Raw genomic sequence first — 24,446 nt, 5'->3', positions numbered from 1 at the left:
TAAAAGTAGCAAGAAAAAGCAGTTCATTGGAAGGGAAGGGAGGCAGGTGAGGAGGAATGAGTGAATCTTGCTCTCATCAGATTTGACCTGACGAGGCAATATCATAACACTCAACTGGGTATTTTACCCCACAGGAAAGAAGCAGGAAGGGGATAAAAAGTGGGGGAGGATAGAAAGGAGGCAGATGGGGGAAGGAGGTAACCAAAAGCAAACACTTGTGAAAAGGGACAGAGTCAAGAGAGAAAATCAAATAAAGGGAGACAGGATAGGAGGGAGCAAAATGTAGTTAGTCTTTCACAACATGAGTATTGTGGGAGGGTTTTACATAATGATACATGTGTGGCCTATGTTGAATTGCTTGCCTTCTTAGGGAGGGAGGGTGGGTGGGAAGTGAAGAGGGGAAAGAATTTGGAACTCAAAGTTTTAAAAGCAGATGTTCAAAAAAAAAGTTGTTTTTGCATGTAACTGGGAAATAAGATATACAGGCAATGGGCATAGAAATCTATCTTGCCCTACAAGAAAGTAAGGGAAAAGGGGATGGGGGGAGTGGGGTGACAGAAGGGAGGGCTGACTGGAGAACAGGGCAATAAGAATATATGCCATCTTGGAGCGGGGGGGAGGGTTAGAAATGGGGAGAAAATTTGTAATTCAAAATCTTGTGGAAACCAATGCTGAAAACTAAAAATATTAAATAATAAAAAAAGGGGTAAAAAAGAAGAAATGATGAGCAGGTGGATTTCAGAAAAACAATCTGCAAAAAATGGGAATGACAATAGCACATTCCTCAGAGGGATTGTTGTTTAGATCAAATAAACAAAAGTATGCAAAGTGTAAAACTAAGCTAAAAAAGTACTCTATCAATGTGAACGATCATTATGGTAATTTGCTATAGATGCTGTATATCAAGGACTTGGTGATTTTTTTTTTTTTTTGCTATGAGAAATCCTGCCATGTATGCAGATCTGAACTCAAAAAGTCTGGATAGGTTAAGTCACTTGCCTAAAAGTCACAATGTTTTTAAGCGTCAGAGGTGATGTTTGAATCCAGACCTTTCTAATTCCAAGCTTAATAAGTCCCCTGGATCTACTGTACTACCCTGTCTAATTTATTTCAAGCCCAAGGTAAAACTCAAGTGCTTCATGCACCTAAGAAATTAGCCTTGTACTGTAATTTACACTCATGGATAAACCACTCTTCAAATAAAAGCCCATTTGTTTCACAAATCCTATAAAGGATACATTGTTACCTTTAAAGAAAGAGGTGTTCCAGGAAAGCTGGCTATAAAGTGAATGCAATTTTCCCATGGACTTCCATTACAAAACCTAGAAACATTTGCCAACCAGAAAATAGCCCTGATCCTCACTGGCTCTCAACACCCCCACTCCCAAATGAAAAGATTGACTAGAAACATTTGATAAGGAAGGTGTTGACAGGATAGTCAAAACCAGAGTACACTAAATATGTTCTGGCAGGAACCAGGAGAACAATGCACAGAGGAACAGCAATATTGTACAATGATGAACTGTGAATGACTTAGTTCTTCTCAGCAATACAAAGATTCTTCAAGACACTTTCAATGAACTTCTGATGAAAAATGCTATCCACTTACAGAGAAAGAAATGATGAAGTCTGAATATCAATCGAAGCATACTATTTTTTCACTTTCTTTTTTTTAAACAGGATTTTTTTTTGGCATTTTCTTTCATAACCTGGCTAATATGGAAATATGTTTTGTATGACTATACATGTACCACCTATATAAAATTGCTTGCCTTCTTAATAAGGGGAAAGGGGAAAGAGTGAAGGAGAGAATTTGGATGACAAGTATTAAAAATTGTTTTTACATGTAATTGGAAAAAATATTATTTTAAAAAATTATGTTCTGGCAGGACTTTCCAAATTATAGAATCTATTCTCTACTTGGACTATTCCTGTGCACGAAGGTAGGCTGAATCCATGTTTCTCCTTCACAAAGCTTAGCACTAACCAGTAGTATCGTATACTACTACATCATATATCAGTAGTATCATACACAGGTGCCACCACCATGACGACTGCTAGCTTAAGAATATTAAATGAGAACTCTCATGGCAATTGTTTCAAAATGTTTTAAAAATTCATTTATTTAAACAGAAACATCCACATAGCAGCAATTTAATACTAGCTGTTCTAAGGTAAAATACTCAAAACATAATAAACAAAATGTAAAATAAAGATTCCTCGTCATTCAAGCTTGTTCACACTAAATATTCATGTCCTTTATTATAAGAGTCACAACAAAATATTCCCTTTTTTGAAAATTAACAGTTGCAAAAACCTGGGAAACTAATTTGGCTACAGGAACACTGTGTCCAGTTTTGAATGCCTGGGAGAACAATAACGATTTAAGAGCTAATTAGTTGGAAAAATTATATAGCCAACTTTCAGTTCTTCCAGGACTGTGGATTAACAAAAGCCTTCATTTCTTATATTCCCTCATCCTCCCCACTTTTTCTTTTTCTTTCTTTTTTTTCCTTATAATTTCACTGCTTTCTGACCCTTCATACAGCATGACTGGCAATAGAGGAGTAAAAACTCAAATTCATTTACCTTTTTGAAATAACTGATAAAAGGATGACTAAGGATGTTACCAACAATGGCTGAGATCCAGGAGGAGGGTTGTAAGCATATTTAAGTTAACCATGATATACCTTAATGACTAACTATATGTGGAGGAAATAAGAAGGCATGTTTATCACATTTTTCTCCCTCCAAGATGGAAATTTTAGCAAGAAATATTTAGATACGTTAAAAAATTTCATGACTAAAAGTGCTGTTAACATTAATAACTCTCAAGACTATGTGACCTTTAACTCTTAAAAACAGTTTAAGTGATTATTCGCCTTAGATGGTTTATGTGTATGCATTCTTACCCAGAAGCAAATGCTTGACTAGGTAACCCCTTAAAATTCTTTGAGATAACCATGAACTAGCTCACCAAGACACTGAACTACAAACCTGAAATGACTAACACAAACACCAATAAAACAATGTATACTGAAAATAACGATTCACAAATTTGTGGAACTTCTTACTTCAAGACAGGTTTAGGTTGAAAACATGTGTTTAAAAATTTATAAATAAAGTCACAGATGCAAGATCTTATGTATAATTAAGAAAAGGTGGGTATGTCTGGGATATATCTGTAACCTTTCATAAAAGACATCAAGAAGGACAACTTCCAATTTTCCCTTGGCGTCACTGTCTGAGCCAGAACACTGGTGTAAATGGTTCATAAGTCTGATGTATTACTCATTCATATTCCAGCTGAGTTAGCCAAATAAGCTGGTAGCAGAAACACAATATTTGAGTTTAATGAAGTACCATGTTTTCATCTGAAAGTTCTTTTCAGCATACTAACAAAATAAGAGGCTAATTATGAATGAATAGCATATCTTTGGGAGCTGTTGGTATAAAACTGGTGACAGACTCAATTATCTATATATTGGGCACATATTTTGGTGATCAAGTTCTAAAAAAGGTTGAACACTAGGAATCACATATATTTGTGTGACTACCTGAGTAGAGGCTGAAATACAAGGCAAAAATTATTAATCTTCAGGGGAAACGGGAGGGTGGGACCAAGATGGCAGCAGGAAAACAGGGACTCGCTTAAGCTCTCCCCAAATCCCTCCAAACACCTACAAAAAATGGCTCTGAACAAATTGTAGAGCTACAAAACCCATGAAATAACAGAGGGAAGCAGGTCTCCAGCCCAAGACAGCCTGGATGGTTGCTGGGAAGTGTCTATCGCACCATGCTGGGAGTGGAGCACAGCCCAGCATGGGCAGTGCCAGAACAGATCAGGAGCTGAGATCAGGCAGAGCTGGCCACAGGGCCATGAATCACTGAGCTGTGGCAGTTACCAGACTTCTCAACCCACAAACACCAAAGACAAGTTAGCAGGTCAGTGGGAAAACTGCCGGATCAGGCTATGAGGAGTGTGAGGTTGGCCCCAGGCCCAGGGGTGGTGAAGGCAACCGTAGCAGCAAGAAGTTCCTACAGCTGATTCCAGAGCTCCAGTTGCAGTTGCTTCCAGCCCCAGGCCTAGCCAGTGGGAGGAAGCAAGCTGCAAATCAGAGGGGGAGTACAGGGAGCACTTTGCTGGCACAGAGGCAGGATTCTCTTGCTTTGCCCTGGTTGGCGGTTCTTGGGGGAGGAGGAGCACTGCTGTGGTAGAGCTTGCCCTGTAGAAGTAGCTCTGAAAACAGCAACACAACGCCCCTGAAGCTTGGGACAAAGCACTCTCCACTCGGAAAGCACTCATACCCTGACAAAAAGCTCAAGGGTCAAGTAGTTAGCAGGGAACATGGGTAAGCAGCAAAAGCCTCAGACTATTGCATCTTTTTTTGTTAACAAAAAAGATCAAAATATACAGCCAAAAGAAGTAACAAAGTCAAAGACCGCACATCAAAAGCCTCCAAGAAAAATATGAATTAGTCTCAGGCCATGGAAGAGCTAAAAAAGGATATGGAAAAGTAAGAGAAGTAGAGGAAAAATTGGGAAGAGAAATGAGAATGATGCAAGAAAACCATGAGAAACAAGTTAATGACTTGCTAACGGAGACCCAAAAGAATACTGAAGAAAATAACACCTTAAAAAGTAGACTAACCCAAGTGGCAAAAGAGTTCCAAAAAGCCAATGAGGAGAAGAATGCCTTAAAAGGCAGAATTAGCCAACGGGAAAAGGAGATCCGAAAGACCATTAAAGAAAATACTGCCTTAAAGATCATAATGGAGCAAGTGGAAGCTACTAACTTTATGAGAAATCAAAAAATTACAAAACAGAACCAAAAGAATGAAAAAATGGAAGACAACGTGAAACATCTCATTGGAAAAACCACTGACCTGGAAAACAGATCCAGGAGAGATAACTTAAAAATTATTGGACTACCTGAAAACCACGATCCTAGAGCCTAGATATCACCTTTCAAGAAATTATCAAGGAAAATACCCTGATATTCTAGAACCAGGGGGTAAAACAGAAATTGAAAGAATCCACCAATTGCCTCCTGAAAAAGATCCCAAAAAGAAAGATTCCTAGGAATATTATAGCCAAATTTCAGAGCCAGATCAAGGAGAAAATACTGCAAGCAGCCAGAAAGAAACAATTTGAGTATTGTGGAAACACAATCAGAATAACACAAGATCTAGCAGCTTCTACATTAAGGGATCAAAGGGCTTGGAATATGATATTCTGGAGGTCAAAGGAGCTAGGATTACAACCAAGAATCACCTACCCAGCAAAACTGAGTATAATATTCCAGGACAAAATATGGATTTTTCAATAAAATAGAGGACTTTCAAGCATTCTTGAAAAAGAAAAGACCAGAGCTTAAGAGAAAATTTGACTTTCAAACACAAGAATCAAGAGAAGCATGAAAAGGTAAACAGGAAAGAGAAATCATAAGGGACTTACTAAAGTTGAACTGTTTTCGTTACATTCCTACATGGAAAGATGATATTTGTAACTCATGAAACCTTTCTAAGTATTAGGGTAGTTTAAGAGAATATATATATACACACATATATATGTATGTATGTATATGTATACACACACAGACAGAGACAGAGAGAAAGGGCACGGGATGAGTTAAATATGAAGGGATGATATCTTAAAATAAATAAATCCAATTAAGGGGTGAGAAATATATTGCGGGAAGGAGAAAGGGAGAGATAGAATGGGGTAAATTATCTCACAATAAATTGGCAAGAGAAAACAGTTGTATTGGAAGGGAGGAGGGGGCAGGTGAAAGAGAATGAGTTAATCTTGCTCTCATCAGTCCTAAGGAGGGAATAACATACACACTCAATTGGGTATCTTACCCTACAGGAAAGTAGGGGGGAAGGGGATAAGAGAGGGGATGATAGAAGGGTGGGCAGATCGGGGGCTCTTTGAAAAGGGCCAGGGTCAAGGAGGTAAAATTGAATAAAGGGGGTAAGACAGGATGGAGGGAAATATGACTGTTATGGAAGTGTTTTACAAAATGATACATGTGTGGCCTATGTTAAATTGCTTGCCTTCTCAAGGAGGGTAGGCGGGGAGGGAAGAAGGGAGAAAATTTGGAACTCAGAGTTCTAAAAACAAATGCTCAACAAAAAAAAAAGTTGTTTTTTACATGCAACTGTGAAATAAGATATAAAAGCAATAGGGTACAGAAATCTATCTTGCTCTACAAGAAAGTAATGGGAAAGGGGATAAAGGGAGTGGGGTGACAGAAGGCAGGGCAGACTAGGGAAAGAGGCAATCAAAATATATGACATCTTGGGGGAGGGGAGGGTAGAAATGGGAAGAAAATTTGTAACTCAAAATCTTGTGGAAATCATTAGCAGCAGTCATCAAAACTGCCTGGTACTGGTTAAGAAACAGGGGTGTGGATCAGTGGAATAGGATAGGTACACAAGAAGGAGAAATCAACAAGTTTAGCAATCTACTCTTTGATAAACCCAAAGAGGCCAGTTTCTGGGCTAATAATTCACTATTTCACAAAAACTGTTGGGAAAATTGGAAAATGGTAGGGCAAAAACTGGGCATAGACCAATATCTTACACCATATACCAAAATAAAGTCAAAATGGGTTCATGATTTAGGAGTAAAAGTTGATACTCTAAGTAATTTGGGAAAGCAAGGAATAGTTTACTTATCAGATTTGTGGAAAAGTAAAGAATTCATGACCCAACAAGAGATAGAGAGCATTACAAAATGCAAAATGGATAATTTTGATTATGTCAAATTGAAATGTTTTTGTACAAAAAAAGCCAATGCAACAAGAATTAGGAGGGAAGCAGAAAATTGGGAGAAAATCTTTGCAACTAGTATCTCTGATAAAGGCCTCATCTCTAAAATATACAGGGAGCTGAGCCAAATATATAGGAATACAAGCCACTCCCCAATTGAGAAATGGTCAAAGGATATGAACAGGCAGTTTTCAGAGGAAGAAATTAAAGCTATCTACAGGCATATGGAAAAATGCTCTGGATAGCTGCTGATTAGAGAAATGCAAATCAAAACAACTCTTAGATACCACATCTCTCCTGTCAGATTGGCTAAAATAACAAATCAGGAGAATGATAAATGCTGGAAAGGATGTGGGGAAATTGGAACACTGTTACATTGCTGGTGGAGTTGTGAGCTGATCCAGCCATTTTGGAGGGCGGTTTGGAACTATGCCCAAAGGGCTATAGAAATGTTCATACCCTTTGACCCAGCAATACCACTTCTAGGGTTGTATCCCAAAGAAATCACACAAGCGGGAAAAGGACCCATATGTACAAGAATATTTATAGCAGCTCTCTTTGTGGTAGCCAAGAATTGGAAATCAAAGGGATGCCCATCAATTGGGGAATGGCTGAACAAGCTGTGGTATATGAAGGTGATGGAATACTATTGTGCCATAAGAAATGGGGATGATGCAGACTTCATAACAACCTGGAAAAACCTACACGACATAATGCTGAGTGAGCGGAGCAGAGCCAGGAGAACGTTGTGCACAGCCACAGATATATGGATTCTGTGAGGACCAACCCTGACATACTGCGCTTTTCTCAGCAGCCTAAGGGACAAGGACAACTCCAGGGGACTCAGGATGGAGAATGCTATCTTCATCGAGACAAAGAACTGCGAAGTTTGAATACAGACTGAGGCACACTACATGCTCGCCTTTTCTGCTTCTCTTTTGTTTTTGTTTTTGGTTTTTTTTTTTTTTTTGGTTCTGTTTCTTCTTTCTCATGATTCATTCCATTGGTCAAGGTTCTTCTCCACGACTTGACTAGTGCATAAATTAATTCAATGCGAAGTTATACATGACAGTTATATGAGACTTCATGCCGTCTTGGGGAGGGAGGGGGGAGGGAGGGGCGAAAAACTGGAACTCAAGACTATGTAGAACCGTGTGTGGTAAACTAAAAATAAATAAAGAAATTTATTAAAAAAATAAATAAATAAATAAATAAATAAAATAAAATAGTAAAAAAAAAAAAATCTTGTGGAAATCAATGTTGAAAACTAAAAAATATTAAATAAGGAAATAAAGGGAGAAAAAAAGAAAGCTCAAATCTTATGGGGAAACTGTGGAACCAGCCCCTGTGGGACAGCTCTAGGTTGAGAGGTATCATACAATAAAGAAACAAGCACAGGAATACTAGCTTTCTGTTTGGTTTATGTAAAGCTGTCAACTTTTCTGATCTTGGATTTTCTTATGCTTAGGTACATTATAAACTTGACTCTTTTCCTTACAAATAAAAATCCCTGCTTAAGATTTCAAGATGGGTCAGGCCAAGAAAGAGAAAGATGATCAGTGTGTCAAAGTTTCTGATATACAGGACAAACCAGGATGGCAGCAATGTCATAAGGAATTAAGGGACTGAAAATACAAGAGTGAGGAAAGTTATTGAGAACTGGCCTACACTTCTGACCTTATAAATAGTCCAATGGACAGTCAGTCGATCAACGTTTGTTAAGTGCCTACTACTACTGTGGAAAGCGCTGAGGATACAAAGAAAGGAAAAGACAGCCTTGCTTTTGAGGAGCTCACAATCTAATGGGGAAGACAACAACCAAATAACTATGTACAAACAAGTTATGTACGGGATATGGTAAAAATAATTAACAGAAGGAAAGCTCCAGAATTAAGAGGATTGGAAAAAGATTCCTGTATAGTCCAGGATATTGTCTGAGAGTTGAAGTAAACAAGGGAGACAGGAGATGAGGGAAAACATTCTAGGCGCAGGAGACAGCCAGAGGAAATGTCAAGAACAATAAGGAGGCCAATGTCTTGGATCAAAGGGTGTTAAGGGGAGTTAAGATGTAACAAGACTGAAAAGGTAGGAGATGGAGCAGGTGATGAAGGGTACTGAATACCAAATAGAGGATTTAATATTTGATCCTGTAAGTGATATGAAGGCATTGGAGTTGACTGAATGGGGTGAGGTATGGGCGAATGAGACTTGGTCAGACTTTCGCTTTAAAAAGATCACTTTGATTCATTTAAAAAATATCACTCTGGCAACTGAGTGGGGGATGAACTAGAATAGAGAGAAACTTAAGGCAGGCAGATTAACCAGAAAGCTACCCCAATAGTCTAGATTTGAGGTGATGAGAGTGTGCACCAGTTTCAGAGGAGGGAAGGGACATACTGGAGAGATGATGCAAAGATAAAAATCAAAAGACCTTGGAAAGGGGGGTGGGGGGGTGAGCAAGGAGTTAAGGATGGGTAAGACCTAGGCTGGGAGCCTACAGGACTAGAAAGATGGTAATGCCCTCAACAGTAATATGGTAGTATGGAAGGGAAGAGAATTTGGAGGGGAAAATGAGTTTGTTCTTGTACCTGCTGAGTTTGAAATGTCTTTAGTATATGCAGCTGAAAATGTTTACTAAGCAATGGGATATGTGACACTAGAGTTCAGCAAAGAAGTTAGGGCTAGATGAGATTTGAGAATCATCACTATAGAGATTATATATCCTGATGTGTGAGATCCTAGCTCATTGTTGAAAAACAATGGAATTTATAAAAGTGTTTTTAAATGACTCATTTCTTAAATTCTTACTGCTCTTTCATTTCAAGCATTTACAAGAGTCTTTGTCGTTCAGTTTTTTTTCAGTCTTGATTTCTTTGAGACCCCATCTAGGGTTTCCTTGGCAAAGGCACTAGAATGGTTTGCCATTTCCTTCTCCGGGTCATTTTACAGATGAGGAAACTGAGGTGGAGTTAAGTGGCTTGCCCAAGGTCACACAGCTAGTAAGTGTTTGAGGCCTGGCTTTGAACTCTGGTAGAAGAGTCTTCCTAGCCCAGCACTCTGTCCACTGGGCCACCTAGCTGTCCTAACAAGAGGCTAGGAAATAGCAATAGATAATTTTATCCACCAGGAATATACATAAAACCCACATGTTGAGCAGAAGGTAAATAACACTGATACAGCAATGTGTTCACTGTGCTACTTACAGGAAGCTTAGTGAAGGCAGGATTGGTGACATGTTTCCCAAAGGCATCTTCTTGAAACTGTAGAAGCTGCACTACTAGCCCAGCCAAAGTTTTATTCGTAGGAGCATCTGCTTGAACGTACTGCAAAATACAAATTATCTGGGTGAAATTTCTACTATGGAAAGAGTTAACAACAAGATAATATACTTCAACACAGTAAAAGAAGCCTTCAACCTAAGGCAAAAACAACCACTGTTTTACTGAAAAGAGAAAAAAGGCCAAAAAAGCAATGGATATACTCATACTATGTATTAAACCAGATTCAATGTTATTTTATTCAGATTAATCTCTATTGATATTTTTCAATGCAAAAATTATTTAAGTTCTTCATTCTATTTCAAAGCAGCAGAAAGTATTCTACTATGGGACAAAAAACGAATAAGCCATGATACCTACTACTGAGAATTTTACAATGTAGTTAGAGGAACAAGTCACACAAATGGACAGCTAAACAATAACATCTCACAAAATAGCAACTGATAAGCATTGAATGTGTGAAACGCTAAATGCTAAGGGGTTTTAGCAGATGATAGCTGAAGTAGTCAGTAGAATGCTGTTAATAAGCCAAATTTGACTAGAAGGTACAAATTCACCTTTGCTCCTCAACTCCATGCTCCAAGAAAAAAAAAAATTAATTCATTGGCTTTAACAACCTTACAATAATTTCTTCCAGTCTCAGGGAAAAAGACAAACTATTCCTCCTCATTTCCTATCTTCAAGCCAACCAACTTGACAGGCTCCATTCAACATTTCAATCTTAATGTGTTTGTTTCTATTATACTAAATGATTTTAAAAGTCAGACTGATCGGTGCAACTACAAGATAATAACAGCTGCACAGTGTACCATTACTGGAATGCCACATGTTCATTAGACTGAAGAGAACTCATTTTGTGCTGTAGCAATCATATATGTAACCTGATATAAAAAGACAATTATTTTAAAAGCTTACAACATTTTCAAGGAGTTTTGATTTGCTTAAACGCATTAGTTTTCCAACGTATAAATGGAATAGCTAAGCTGTAATTAATTGCTGACAACTAGTATTTATAGTTGAAATGCTTTATTTTCCCCAAGCAATCTTCTCTCTATCCTTCTAACCAGATTCCCTTTATCTTAAAGGTTTTTATAAAAACACATTTCAAAAGGCTAAATAAGTGTACATTTACACACAATCAGAAAGTTGACAGAGTTCAAGTCTGACAACCACCAATTTTAAGTCCTTGGTTGTTAGAATCTCAAGTGCAACCATTTATGCCACTTTTTTTTAAGTTGCCGAATGTTTCAAATACTGTCACAACCATGAGAAAATAATTCTTCAAAAGAAGATATTTAACTATTACTTGTAGAGCAACAAGCAAACTAAAACTGCAACATGCTCTTTGAAAAGTGTTTGAGAGGTACCAACAATTCTTTTTCTTCATTTATTTTTCATTCCCAACACAAGTTCAATGCATATGTAGGAGCCTAAACTGAGAACTGGAAGGGATTTTAGAGTTCATCCAATTAAAATACCTCCTTTTTTTTATTTAAATCAGGAGAGCTAACTGAGGCCCCCAGGGATGTTAACTCACAGTCTGGATTAGATTCATGGAGTGATACTAAACCCTTTTATGTACCACTTTAGGACTTCCATTTTTTTTTCCTAGCTAAATTAGAAAAAATTATTTTAATACATCATTGACACAAGTGACTGATAATGTTACAAATTTATTTCATAGGAAAGTTCTTAGTTATCACTGGTCAGTCCATAAAATTTACATGGCAAATTTTGTGGCTATACTTTTCAAAGCTAGAAAAAGAAGCATTTCCAAAGTGTCACAAGCTTTAAAGACCAAAAGAAAAAAATGAATAAATGGGTTTGGGTTTTGTTTTTTGCAAAAAATTTTAGACCACAAGGCTCTTCCCTCCCTTTCCCACTAAAATATCTCCTGAGGGGCAGCTAGGTGGTGCAGTAATACTGGCCCTGGAGTTGGGAGGACCTGGGTTCAAATACAGCTTCAGACACTTTACACTTAGTAGTTGCGTGACCTTGGGAAAGTCACTTAACCCCAATTGCCTTGCCTTCCCCCCTCCAAAAAAAAAAATCTCCTAGGCTATTATTAAGAAGTTTAATATCTATCTAGACTATTAAATATCTGATTTTAATTAAACTATTTTATTTAACTAACCAATAACAAGAAATCAAAATTCATCTGATAGAGCATATTTATCCATGAAAACTAGCATGTACCTCATTCCCAAACTACACAATGAAAAATTAACACAGAAAGGCAGGCAATGAACATTATTTTTTGTTTGCATAACGTAAAGATTTTAATGGTTTCACTGGTATCCATAACTAAACCAACAAAATGTGTAACATGACATATGAGGGGAAGGGGACAAAGGGAAGAAAAGGGAGAAGAGAGGAAAAAGAGGAGAGAGAAGAGAAAGAGAGGGAGAGGAGATGGAGGGAGAGAGAAAGAGGGAGAAGGGAGAAAGGGAGACGATCACCATCTGACAAATAAAATAAAATAAAGGCCTCAGGTACAATATAACAGTAAAAACACTACCACCTGACATTAACATTGTACTTTTCAAAGTACATTTTTATTATTTTCATTTCATGATGTCCATCAAAAAATGATACTAAGTAAGATTCAAAATTAACAAACTAGTTTTATATTCACAGACAATATTTTCAATCAGGTTAGGAAAAATATTGTCAATTATGTAAATATATATACCATACAGACTTTTTAAAAATTTATTTTACCAGAACACAAATACATATACAATACAGACTTACTGACACATTCAGCACATTTCAAGTACTGCTCTGTGAGGATCATTAACTCTCCATTTGGTACCTATCATTTCTCCCCCAACTACATCATAAGATCCTTAGAGAAAAGAACCATAACTTACTCTTTGTTCCTCCATTAGCATAATTTCCACTGCTTTAGAATAAAACATGCTCAAATGTTATTTGGTGCAACAATGAAAATATCAACAGACTAATCTTTGAGTAGAATTACATTGAATCTAGTTAATATACTTTGTTCCGGCCCTCATTACAGAATACAAAAGCTTTCACTTGTATTTTCAGCCCTCCTTAACCCTATTGAAAATGAATTAAAATATCAGTATTTAATTTAAAATATTTTAAGACATTAAAATACTTTTTCCATAACTAATCACTCTTCGTCCATTACATATTTCTAAAACGTTTTATTTTCATGGATACCTTTTGTTTTTACATCATACTTTCCTAAATATATCTGTTGCCTTTCTCTACTCAGCCTGTGTAACAAAGATTTAAAAAAAAAATTTTAAAAAGCAGTTAAGCAAAACAGTGACAGGATATACAATACTCCAGCCACATAGTTCCCCACCTTTACAAAGGAAGGATGTGGATTTTCTTGACTCTTCTTGGAGCCAAGCTTAAACTTTAATTTCAAGCCACTGAAAAAGATCAAAGATAAACACACACTTGGGTACTTAGTGGCTTAGAATAATAAGATATGGAGCACTACTTCTTCCCTAGAAATGCACATCTGGATCTGCTCTACAGCCAGCTAACAGTGATCCCTAGGTCTCCTGAATAAAAACACCAGCTCCTCCAAAACACCAGAGCCTCAGAACTGTGAAATATGTCAAGCACACCTTTGGGGACTGCATCCTTGAGCAGCTAGGCCAAAAGAAAAAATGGGGAAACATTAAAAGAGCACAGAGGTGGAGTGACTAGTCTCTGACTTCCGCTAGAGTTCAAAGTGTGGTCTGGGAAACTTAAGAGCCTCAAGACTCTTTCAAAGGGTTCACAAAGTCAAAACTATTTTTATAACAATGCTAAGATATTTTAATTTATAATATAGTAAATATTGATATATGTATATGTATAAAATCCACATGAAAACACTCAATAATTTTTATGAGGGTAAAGGAGTCCTGAGATCAAAAAGTTTGAGACTCAATGGTATAGACTCAATTCCACAAACCTTAAACAAAGTTCTTATTGACTATAACAAAAGTTCATTTCCATTTCGCAAACTATTTTCTTATACACGTGAGATCATATATCTAGAGCTGCATGGGATGTTAAGAAGTGATCTCGTCAAACCCGACGATTTTAAAGATGAGGAAACTAACCAGAGGTTAAATGACTTTCCCAAGGTCACACACATAATTAAGTGGCAGAGGTGGGATTCAAACTAAGATCCTGTTAATTCCAAATTCAAGGGTCTTTCCTCCACAATGTGCTGCAATGAAAAGTAATGCTTAACAGTAAGCATCTAGAAAAGCACTGACACCAGCTTCAGAGCTGCTACATTACTAAAAATGAAATGAAATTAATACTTCAACAAGCATTTAATAATCATTAAGCTTTTAAGTCCTATTAACTTTCTCCTAAATATTCGATACATTTCACAGAACAGATAAAAGTTCATAAGGAAGAACAAACAAGCAGGGGTTCCTTATGAAAGTAAATACAAATTCATTTTATACTTAAAAAAAAAGCAAGCAGTGCAAAATGAAAACTCATGGTTACCACATATTATCATCTTTTTGTGGATGAAAGGAAATGGGGGGGAGGGGAGTCCAGGGACATTTAAATTCAAAATAAAAAAATTAAATTTAAAAAATATCTACGGGAAAAAAATCTTCTGTAACCTTAATTCGAGGTTACAAACTCCTGAATAAAAACTTCAGGGTAGTTTTGCCACCTTCCCCCAACTGACATGCTTTCCACCCCAACTGTCTTTAAAACAAAAAAAAAGCCTCAAAAAGTAGTAAGAAAGCATAGTAAGCAGTAAGTGCTAGACTTGGGAGTCAGAAAGATCTGAGTTCCAATCCTGCCTCAAGCCCCTCCTAGCTTTGTGACTCAGGGCAGGCCAATTAAGCTCTCAGCCACGGTTTCCCCATCTGTAAAATGAAGATAACAGAAGATATTTCACTGGATGGTTGTGAGATGGCATGTTAATACGTAAAATGCTTTGCAAACTTTGAAGCGCTATAGTTTAAAAAAAAAAAAGGTTTCAACCGCCTTATAGGCATGTACATTAGGTCTCCATGTTTTGCGGATTATTACTTTTTTAAAATGGGTTAATGAAGGTGCTCCTTTGTTGGGATGTTTTAAGGATAATGGGAGTCATGTGTTCAGGGCCCACTGCGGGGATTGGGGGGCTGGCATACTCAAGGTCTAGGGCTCCCCCAGTTTGAGGGAGACCGAAGCAACCGTCGCCACCCACCTCACCCCCCCCATCCCACAACTAAACAGCAATCCCTCCTCAGACTCCAGGGCGGTCCCAGGGAGGAGCCGCAAAGGGTCGAAGAAGGCCGGCCCTCAGGGCGCTTACGGTCTAACCCGGTAAAGACCGCGATACATTCGCTAGGGAAGTGCAACAGGAGGCACTGGGGGAGGGTGGCTACCGGAGCAGGGATGGGGGAGGAGGGAGGCACATCTGGGAAGACTTCCTGGAGGCGACGCTCGCGTGGAGCTCGCCCAAGGCAAAACCGAGTCCCCGGCGCCCCCAGCCCCCGCCTGCGAGGGAGGAAGGCTCCTCGAGGGAGGCGGCGAGGAGAAGCCCCGGAGCCGCGGGCCGCCCTTTGTTGTCCCTCATGGCGGGGAGTAGGGGGGGAGGGCTGTTGGCAGGGGAGGGCCGTTGCGGGTCGCTCCCCGCCCCCACCTGCCCAGCGAGCGCCCCCATCCCAGCCCCGCACCCCGCGGCCGCCACCCGCGAGGACCCACCTTCTTGTAGTGCTTGCCCAGCCAGACCCGCACCGAGTCCAGCTGGGAAACCGTCTCTGGGCTCTCCCAAAACTTGCCCGCCGGGCCCCCGTCCTTCCGCCGACACAGCGCCAGGCCCACGGCCGCCGCCGCCGCGCCCCCCGGCCCCGCGCCGCCTGCCGCCGCCCCTGGGGCACCGCCGCCCCCGCCGCCCGCCGCCGCGGCCATTGTCGCCGTTTGCCGTGTCCGCCGCCGCCGTCGCCTGCTCTGGGACTCACCGCCTGCGCGCGCAACTCCCAACTCCAGCCGGGCGGCCTCGCGCGCGCCTTGGTCACTCCCCTTTCTCCTCTTCCCTCCTCCCACTTCCTTCTCCTTAGGCCCGGGCTCGGCCCGCCCCCGCCCGCGCTTCGGCTGGCAAAGCATTGGGCCGTCGCGCGCACGCGGGGACGCATGCGCCGAGCTCGCTCCTCGGCCCCTGGAATTGCCATCAGTTCGCAAAACTTTTTTTCTTCCCCGCCCTCCTCCGCGCTCCTGAGGGTGCGCGCGCAGCCGGTAGCCACTCTTACGCCGACGCTCTCAGCTCGGTCTACGAAGGTGTCTTTCTCGATTCCTCTCGTGTCCGGGCCCTGGCTCGGAGTTTATTGTTTCCAGTTTTTCCGTCATATAGCTTGTTTGTACTTAATTGTTTGCCAATTAGGTTAGGCTTCGAGTTCCTGGACAGCCGGGCCTGTGATTCACCTTCCTTTGTATCCCCAGCGCTTAGCACGGTGCCTGGCACACAGTAGGCGCCAAGTAAATGTTACCGACTGACTCGGAACCCGCCGCCTCCAGCCCCAGAGGTGGAGAAACGCTTTTTCACTTCGGGCTACTTGCATACCTCATTCTCTCCTCGTCCTCGTTCCTTGCTTTCGGGCATTCCCCAGACTCCAGAACTTTCCCATTCATTCGTTCATTCGTTCTTTTATTCATCCGAGAGATGTGGAACACCTGCCCTTTGAGAGATGCATCCTAGCAAAGTGAATGAAGGCGAGGCTTTGGTGTCAGATCTGAGTTCAAGTGCAGCCACCGTGAACCTGGGCAAATCACTCTCACCTTATTGGCCCCGGGCTACTTCCTAAAATTACAGAAGACCGGTCAAGCAGTATCGAGAGTTTCCCTTAGCCCAGAACAAGACACGATCCCCCTAAGATCCCCTCCTATGGAAGGGCTTGTCATCCGATCCTGAGATGTCGGAATGAAGGATCATTAGAGGTGATCTAATCCAACCCTCTTTATTTCACCAAAGAGAAACATAGAGCGCTAGAGGAGGGGGAAGTCACTTGCTCTTGGGCACAAAAAGTGAGTTGACCTACCAAGCTGAGAGATGGACGGATACAGCTAGTCTCAATACTCTTTTCAATTCATAAGATTGCCTCCTCCAATCTCAGCTCACATGGTCACCACTCGCCTCTCTGTACAGAGTACAGTGCTTGGGACATAGTTATGTTTAATTAAAAACAATAAAGTTAATTGATTGAAGGAAGGAACCAGTTGCCAGTGGGCTTGACTTCCATTCCTGGAAAAATTCTAAAAAATATTATTAAAGGATGAGTAGTGAATATCTCAAAAAAGTAAGCTGTGGGGAGACTATCAAAGATGGCAGAATAGAGGAAACAATATAGCCCAGAACTACTCCAACTAGCAAGAGCTCAACCAGATAGCGATAAGGAAATTCAAGGAGAAAACACAAAAAAGTGATTTTTTCCAGGTCAGGTCAGCATATGGAAACACATAGTGGTTTTCAGGCATTGGGGATGTGAGCTGGTCATGAATGTACTAAAAAGAACCTAGTTCAGGGACTGAACTAGGTCTTACTTCAGGGTAGTAGGGGGAAAAGTGATTTTGGATAAAGTAGAGTTGGACCTGAGCCTGATGCTGCATAGGAATCAGGAATAGGAACCTTCTAACAGCTCTGTTCTACTACTCCAGACTTAGGTTTCAAGAAATCATCAAAGAAAATTACTTTAGAGATACTAGAATAGAGAACAAAGTTAAAGTAGAAGAATCTACTGGTTACCTCCTGAAAGAAACCCCAAAATGAAAACTCCCAGGAATGCAATAATCAAAATCCAGAACTTGTGGGTCACAGAAAAAAAATACTTCAAGAAGCCAGAATTAAAGAGTTCAATTACTTGAGAGCCACAGCCCAGGTTACATGAGATTTAGCAGTTATTAACACAAAAGAGCAGAGCACTTAGAATACAATATTCCAAAAGATAAAGTATGTAGGATTACAACCAAAAATAACCTGCCCCAAAAAACTTAGTATAATCCTATAGGGGAAAAATGAACCTTTAATGAAATAGAAGACTTCCAAGTGTTCCTTATTAAAAGACCAGAGCTGAGTAGAAAGTTTGAAATACAAACGTAAGAGCCAAGAGAAAAGTAGAACTATAATATTAGCAAGCAATCAGGAGAGGTTAAATAAGGATTAAGTGTTTCAGTTCTAACATAGAGAGATGATACATGTGTTCCACTCAGAACCCTAATGCCATCAGGGGCCAAAAAGGGAATTCAATAAGACAGGGGCCCACGAGTGGTTTTTATTATATTTTGATTATCCTAAAAAGAAAAGAAAAGAAAAGAAAAGAAAAGGAGTGGAAAAGGAATACACTAAGGGAAGAAAAGTGGAGGAAAGGTAAGTGTAATGTTAACGGAAAGGATCTTTCCTATCCATTAATAGGCCTGTGTGACCTGCTTTGAGCTCTGGCCCAGCTGACAGCTGTGATACAGCCTGAGTCACATGGAGCCCATTGTGGGAAGAGTTTGCCAAATGGGAAGTAGGAGCAAGGCAGAGCTGGGGAGAGAGGCAGAGCTGTGAGAGAAAAGCTAGCATAAGTGAGAGAGGGAGGAATTTTCCTGGGGGAACTTGTTTGTGGAGAGGCCTGACTTAAAGAAATGCTTGAGATGTGGGTGCTCCCTGGATTGGTGATGTGTATAAACTTTGTCTTAGGAAGAATACTTAAGATGTTGGTACTCCCTGGATTGGTGACATGTACAAACTTCTTGGTTACCATGGTAAATTTTGCTTTCTGGTCTGAATAAATATCTTGGTTTTGCCTTTGAGGAAGAGAGTTTATTATATTTTGTGAATCTACCCTGGAAATACATCTGCATATTCATAGCAGCTGGTATGGGTATTGCATTGGCATTACAGTAAGAGAACATATCATATAGGCAAGGTACACAAGAATAAAACTATACAAATAAAAAGTTAGGGACAAGGGAGTCAGGTGATACTTGAACTGTATTTTTATCTGAACTGTTAAAAAGAAGGTAGAATACACACACACACACACACACAGAGTTTGGTATAAATATATATTTAGCTCATCAGTTAAACAAAAGGGAATGGGGAAAAGATAGAAGAGGGAGTAAGAGGAAGGGTAGATTCAGGGAAAAATAGACTTGATTAAATCATTCTAAATATATATATATATGTGAGAGAGAGAAAGAGCAGTTATGGCTGTTAATGGCTGCTAAGGGCTGTCATGATAGTTAGAGACGAACAGGCTGACTTAGCTGTACTGTAAGTTTGTTTTTGGGAAGACCCCAGCAGGGGGTCAGAGAGGTTTTGGGATGGCAAGCTTGGGGGATATGGTCCTCTGGTGTCTGAATAAATGGTTTACTTCTTTTACCTTCTATGTGGAGAGTCTTGTATACTTTGCAATATAGAACCACATAGGTATTTTGGCAATTATCATCTACACTGTTATTACTGCTTTACTGATACAGTCATAAACAATGAATTAATAGCAATTCTTGATATATATGCTTTGAATAGTATAGCAGCTAAAATTTTTAAAGTGAAATGAACTACAGGGGAGAAAAGAAAGTAAACTATAAGAGTGGGGATAACAACATACTCCTTTCAGACCCAGACAAATCTAACTGAAAAATAAACAAGAAGGACCAGAATAGAATCTTAGAAAAAGTTATATATGATATATAAAAATATTGAATGAGAATAGAAAAAAAATATGTATTTTTTAGCTGTGCATGACACTTTTACAAAAATTGACCATGTATTAGGGCACAAGAACCTCACAAACATGCAGTAAAGCAGAAAAATTTAACATTTTTTTTACTTACCACAATGCAATAAAAATATACATAATAAAAGGACACTGAAGAATGAATGAAAATTAATTGGATTTCATATAGATATATATACACATATATTTAAAACGATTATAAATAATTTAATCCTAAAGAATTGGTGAGTCAAAGAACAAACCTTAAAAAAATAGATAATTTCATTCAAGAGAATGATAATCATTAGACAACATACCAAAATTTTAGCCAAAGCAGGACTTAAAAGAAAATGTATATCTCTAAACATTTTAATCAATAAAAGAAAGACTAGATCAATGAATTTGGCATACACTTTAAAAAGAAAAAGAAAGAAAACCAACAAATTAAAAAACCTCATTTAAATAACAAAATAGAAATTCTGAAAATTAAAGAAGAAATTAACAATTAAAATAAAAACCCAACGAATTAATAAAACTAGGAGATGATTTTTTTAAAATGGAATAAACTATGAGCTAGCTTGTTCTTTAAAAAGAGCAAAGCTAGTTTATCAGCATCAAAAATGAGAATGAAGAATTCACAAAAAATAAAGGAAATTATTACAAAATATTTTCCCAATTATATGTCAATAAAACCACTAACTTAAATGAAGTGGATGGATATTTACAAAAACATAAAATGCCTAGATTAAAAGAACAAGAAATGAGAATGTAAATCCTCTGTCTCATAAAAAGAAATAGAACAAGTCATAAATGAATGGATTTATAAATGAATTATATCAAACATTTAAAACTTTTCATTATCTCCCAGTCTCTCTTCTTTTGTTCTAGTCTCTGATGAACAGATAATCCTATTCCTTACAAAGACCAATCCTTCTACTTTAAAAAAAATTAATCTTATTTTAATTAATTTATTTTGTTTATGTACCACTTTTATTTCTGAATATACCCTCCCTCTTCTGCCCAATGAACCATGGAATTTAAAAGCAATTTTAAAATAAGTAGAAAAAAAGAGTTCAACAAAATTAACCAATCATCAACGATATCTGACAGCCTATGCATAGTGTCCTACCCCTGTAAAGAAAGGAAAGAAATATATTTTTTCAACTCTTCTCCAGGGATAGTTATTAATAATTGCATAAGCTTTCTATTTATATTACTTTAGAAATTGCATATATTGTTTCTGTACTTCTGCTTACTTCGCTCTGTATTGGTTCACATAAATCTTCTCATGTTCTAAATCTAAGTTCTTCATATTCATCTCTTTTTTTTTCAACATTAATTTTTACAAGATTTTGAGTTCCAAATTTTTCTTGCTCCTCCTCCCCCCTCCCCAAATGGCAAGCAACTTGATATAGGTTATTCATATTCATTTCTTATAGTGCAGTAATATTCCATTATATTTATGTGGAGCAGGTGGTGGGTAAAGCAGATGCATTGTGTTCAACTCGTGAAGTAAGCCATAGTACAGGGGTGGGGTTCTGTCACAGGTTCCCCACCCCTGCCCTGGTAGAAGAGACTGGGGAAAACTGGCTTCCACAGAGCCCTTTATGGTGCCAGAAAGCCATTACGATGAAAAATAAAGGAAGGGCCCTGTTTCCCAATTTGGATCATGGGCAAGTATTCTGTAACTGCTTCCAGCCTGCTACCTATAGGATGAAGCCAGAAATGGGGTACGTCCAAAAGACACAACCAGCTAAAGCAAATCTCATTCTTCCACTTTCTTGCCAAGCTGTATTTGAGTACAGAGGCAAGGAATGCCTCTGTTGGGGAGAGAAGTCTTGGTCCTTCACATCTCCACCCAGGCTGCTGCTGCCTCTGTTGTATGTATCTTTCTTGACTGGAAATGAAGAAATATTAGAGATGTCCATGACCTTGTGAGCTTTGTAAGGTCAAGAGAGTGACCCACCAGAAGTCCAAGAGCTAGATAAAAGTCCATTCTGGGGATTTGCAGGGAGCCACCTTTCACCTAGAGTATTGCAATGGCCTCCTAATTGGTCTCCTTCCTTAGTCTCTCCCCTCTCCAATCCATCCTTCATACAGCTATCAAAGTGATGTTCTTAAGACTGAGGCCTTTCCAGATTCCCCAAGTTTCTAGTGTTCTCTTCCTCTTGAAATTTCTTTATGCCACTTTATATGTATTTTATTTACCTATTTGTGTACATGTTGTATCCCCTCCCCCAAAAGAATATAGTTCCTTTATTTCAGAAATTGCTTTGGCTTTGTATCTCCAGCACTTAATAAGTTCCTTGACATTGTACATAGTTCCTACTATTTGTTAAGATGAATAAATTGATAAAAGTAGCTATAACAACTTGGAACATCTCATCAAAACTGTTAAGGAATACTTTAAAATGTGCATTTTTAGTTTTCTTTATTAAGAGATTGTTATCCTGTTGTTATCATCTCTAAAACTAATTAACTGTTCCCTTTATTGATATTTTTCTCCCTCTTAATAAAGTAAATAAACCTTTGTTGTATGTATGTGTATATATAGATATATAAATATATATTACGTGTGTATATGAATAATCAGAGCTCATAGTTGAATAGTTTACTTAGGAGTGATTTATATAAACTATAGTTTATCCTCACCCCTAATCCAAAAATCCTTTTTATTTTTAAATCTATGATCCTCTTAGATTTTTAGTTCATAACATCTTCAATGTTTCTAGCAGCTCATTTGTAGTAGAATCTTAGGGGATCACAAGAGAGGAGTTTACTTTATTGTGAAGAGGGATCTTCAACCTAACCTATACTAAGAACCATCCTTAGAAAGATAGAGAATCTTGAATATCAGCCTGAAGATTCTGAATAGAAAAGTCATGTAAATGTAAGCCATTACTATTTATCCTATAGGTAGTGGGGAGAGAAAGGGTAAATAGAAAGTTTTTAAGTAGAAGAGTATAATGGGGGTTTGTTGATTGCCCAGACCCCCTGAGATTGCAACCCTTCACATGGCAGACACCAGAGACTGCTTCCAAGAAAGTCATGATGATATGTAAGGGAAGTGCTTTGGAAAGAATGGAGCATGAATGGACATTTTGTAACTGGTTCCAGTTGCTACCATGTGGTTGGGGGTAATCTTTTTCAATTGTCTGTGTAGGTATAACAACTTGAGTTTTCAAAAAAGGCTGAGTTGGGTTTGATCACTACTTTGTCCCACTGTCTTTATTTGTGCTCTAGTATGACTGTGGCCAGTGAGTGACTATGCTGTGGAGGGAATAAAGTTGCCATGACCTTGGGAGAACAAACCACAAAAATCCAGGAGTCAGAATACAGGGTGAGTATTACAGCTAGCTCAGTATCTTTATCATGAGGAGCAAAGCTCAATTTTTGAGAATGACCTTTGAGAGCCCAGCTCTATGGAAGGATGGAAGGGTTCATTAGGCAACTAAGTCATATCTGGACACGAGTCTGGTGTGACCAGTGCTATATAGGAACTTAGCTAGGCTTTTAGCTTATTTCTGAAGAGACCAAAATGGTGAAATGGAGAGTCTGCCTTGAAAGTATTGGGGAAAATATTTGTACATTGTTTTTGCTTTACCTGTGAAAGGATATAAAAACTACTTGATGTTAGGTAGTTACATGGAAATGGAGGTGCTAGTCACTGGCTCCCTAACAAATGGGAAAACACAGCCAATGGGGGCTAAAGCTAATGGCAGTAGAGAAAACTTCCCAGAATTATTCTGAGGAGTAATATGGCCTGTCTGGCCTTGAAAAAATGATGCCAGAGTGTTACATGTATGTGTAGGGGGAGAGAAATGTTGAGATTTGTTTTCTTAGGAGGACTAATTTGGTGGCAAATAAATTTGGGCAAAAGCTAGATAAGATCTAGGATTTATCGATTTTCAATTAAGTTAAATGTTTAAAGTTCTGAATTTAAACTTCAAAAAATTAATATTTCCATATATAGGTAGAACTCAAAAAAAACTATTTTACTTGAAAACATGAATCTCTTTTTTATTTTGCTTGCCTACAAAGGATAGATTATATTTAATATATCAGTTTTGAAATATTTAAATGGCTCTGTTGTTTGAGGATCAATATTGCTAATTCCTTTCTTGCCAACTCTTTCCCCTCCATCAAAAACAGAGGAAAAAGAAAACAACCTATGTAGCAAATAAACATAGTCAAGCAAAGCAAATTCACATATTGGTCATATCCATGTTTCTATGCAGCCAAGAATAGAAGGAATGCAGAAAACTGGGGAAAAAGCTTTCATATACAATCTCTCAGATAGGAGGTATTGGGTTGGAATATTGCTATGGTATAGGAAAAGATGAGCTGGTTGATTTAGAAAAACATGAAAAGACTTGGACATATGAAGGAAGACGCTATCTACCTTCAGAGAAACAAATGACAAGTGGAAATAAGCATAGTATGGTCTTACGTATATGAGTATATATGTGTATGCTTTTCATAAACCAGCTTCTAGTTTTATTTATTAGTTCAATAGTTTTCTGACTTTCAGTTTTATTAATCTCTCCTTTGATTTTCAGGATTTCTTATTTGCTATTTAATTGGGGATTTTGGATTTGTTCTTTTTCTAGGTTTTTTTAGTCACATGACCAATTCATTGAGCTGCTCTTTCTCTATTTTGTTTATGCAAGCAATCAGAGATACAAATTTCCCCCTAAGTAACATTT

At 38.5% G+C, this 24,446-nt stretch overlaps 1 protein-coding gene across 1 annotated transcript in view; it reads right to left on the bottom strand.

Annotated features, from left to right (window-relative positions):
• The window catches only part of SMARCC1 (SWI/SNF related, matrix associated, actin dependent regulator of chromatin subfamily c member 1), a 206,842-nt gene extending 190,887 nt beyond the window's left edge, over nt 1–15,955 (bottom strand). Inside the window, exons 1-2 of the mRNA XM_036737909.1 lie at nt 15,749–15,955; nt 9,980–10,099 (exon numbers count right to left, since the gene is read on the bottom strand). Of these exons, the coding sequence (XP_036593804.1) occupies nt 9,980–10,099; nt 15,749–15,955 (327 nt within the window). The remainder of the gene's footprint in view (nt 1–9,979; nt 10,100–15,748) is intronic.
• Between the last annotated feature and the right edge of the window lie 8,491 nt (nt 15,956–24,446).

The sequence above is a fragment of the Trichosurus vulpecula genome, chromosome 9 (assembly GCF_011100635.1).
Source record: "Trichosurus vulpecula isolate mTriVul1 chromosome 9, mTriVul1.pri, whole genome shotgun sequence".
Lineage (NCBI taxonomy): Eukaryota > Metazoa > Chordata > Mammalia > Diprotodontia > Phalangeridae > Trichosurus > Trichosurus vulpecula.
Note: the sequence above shows the minus strand (reverse complement) of the source record. Positions and strands in the feature narration are given on the sequence as shown.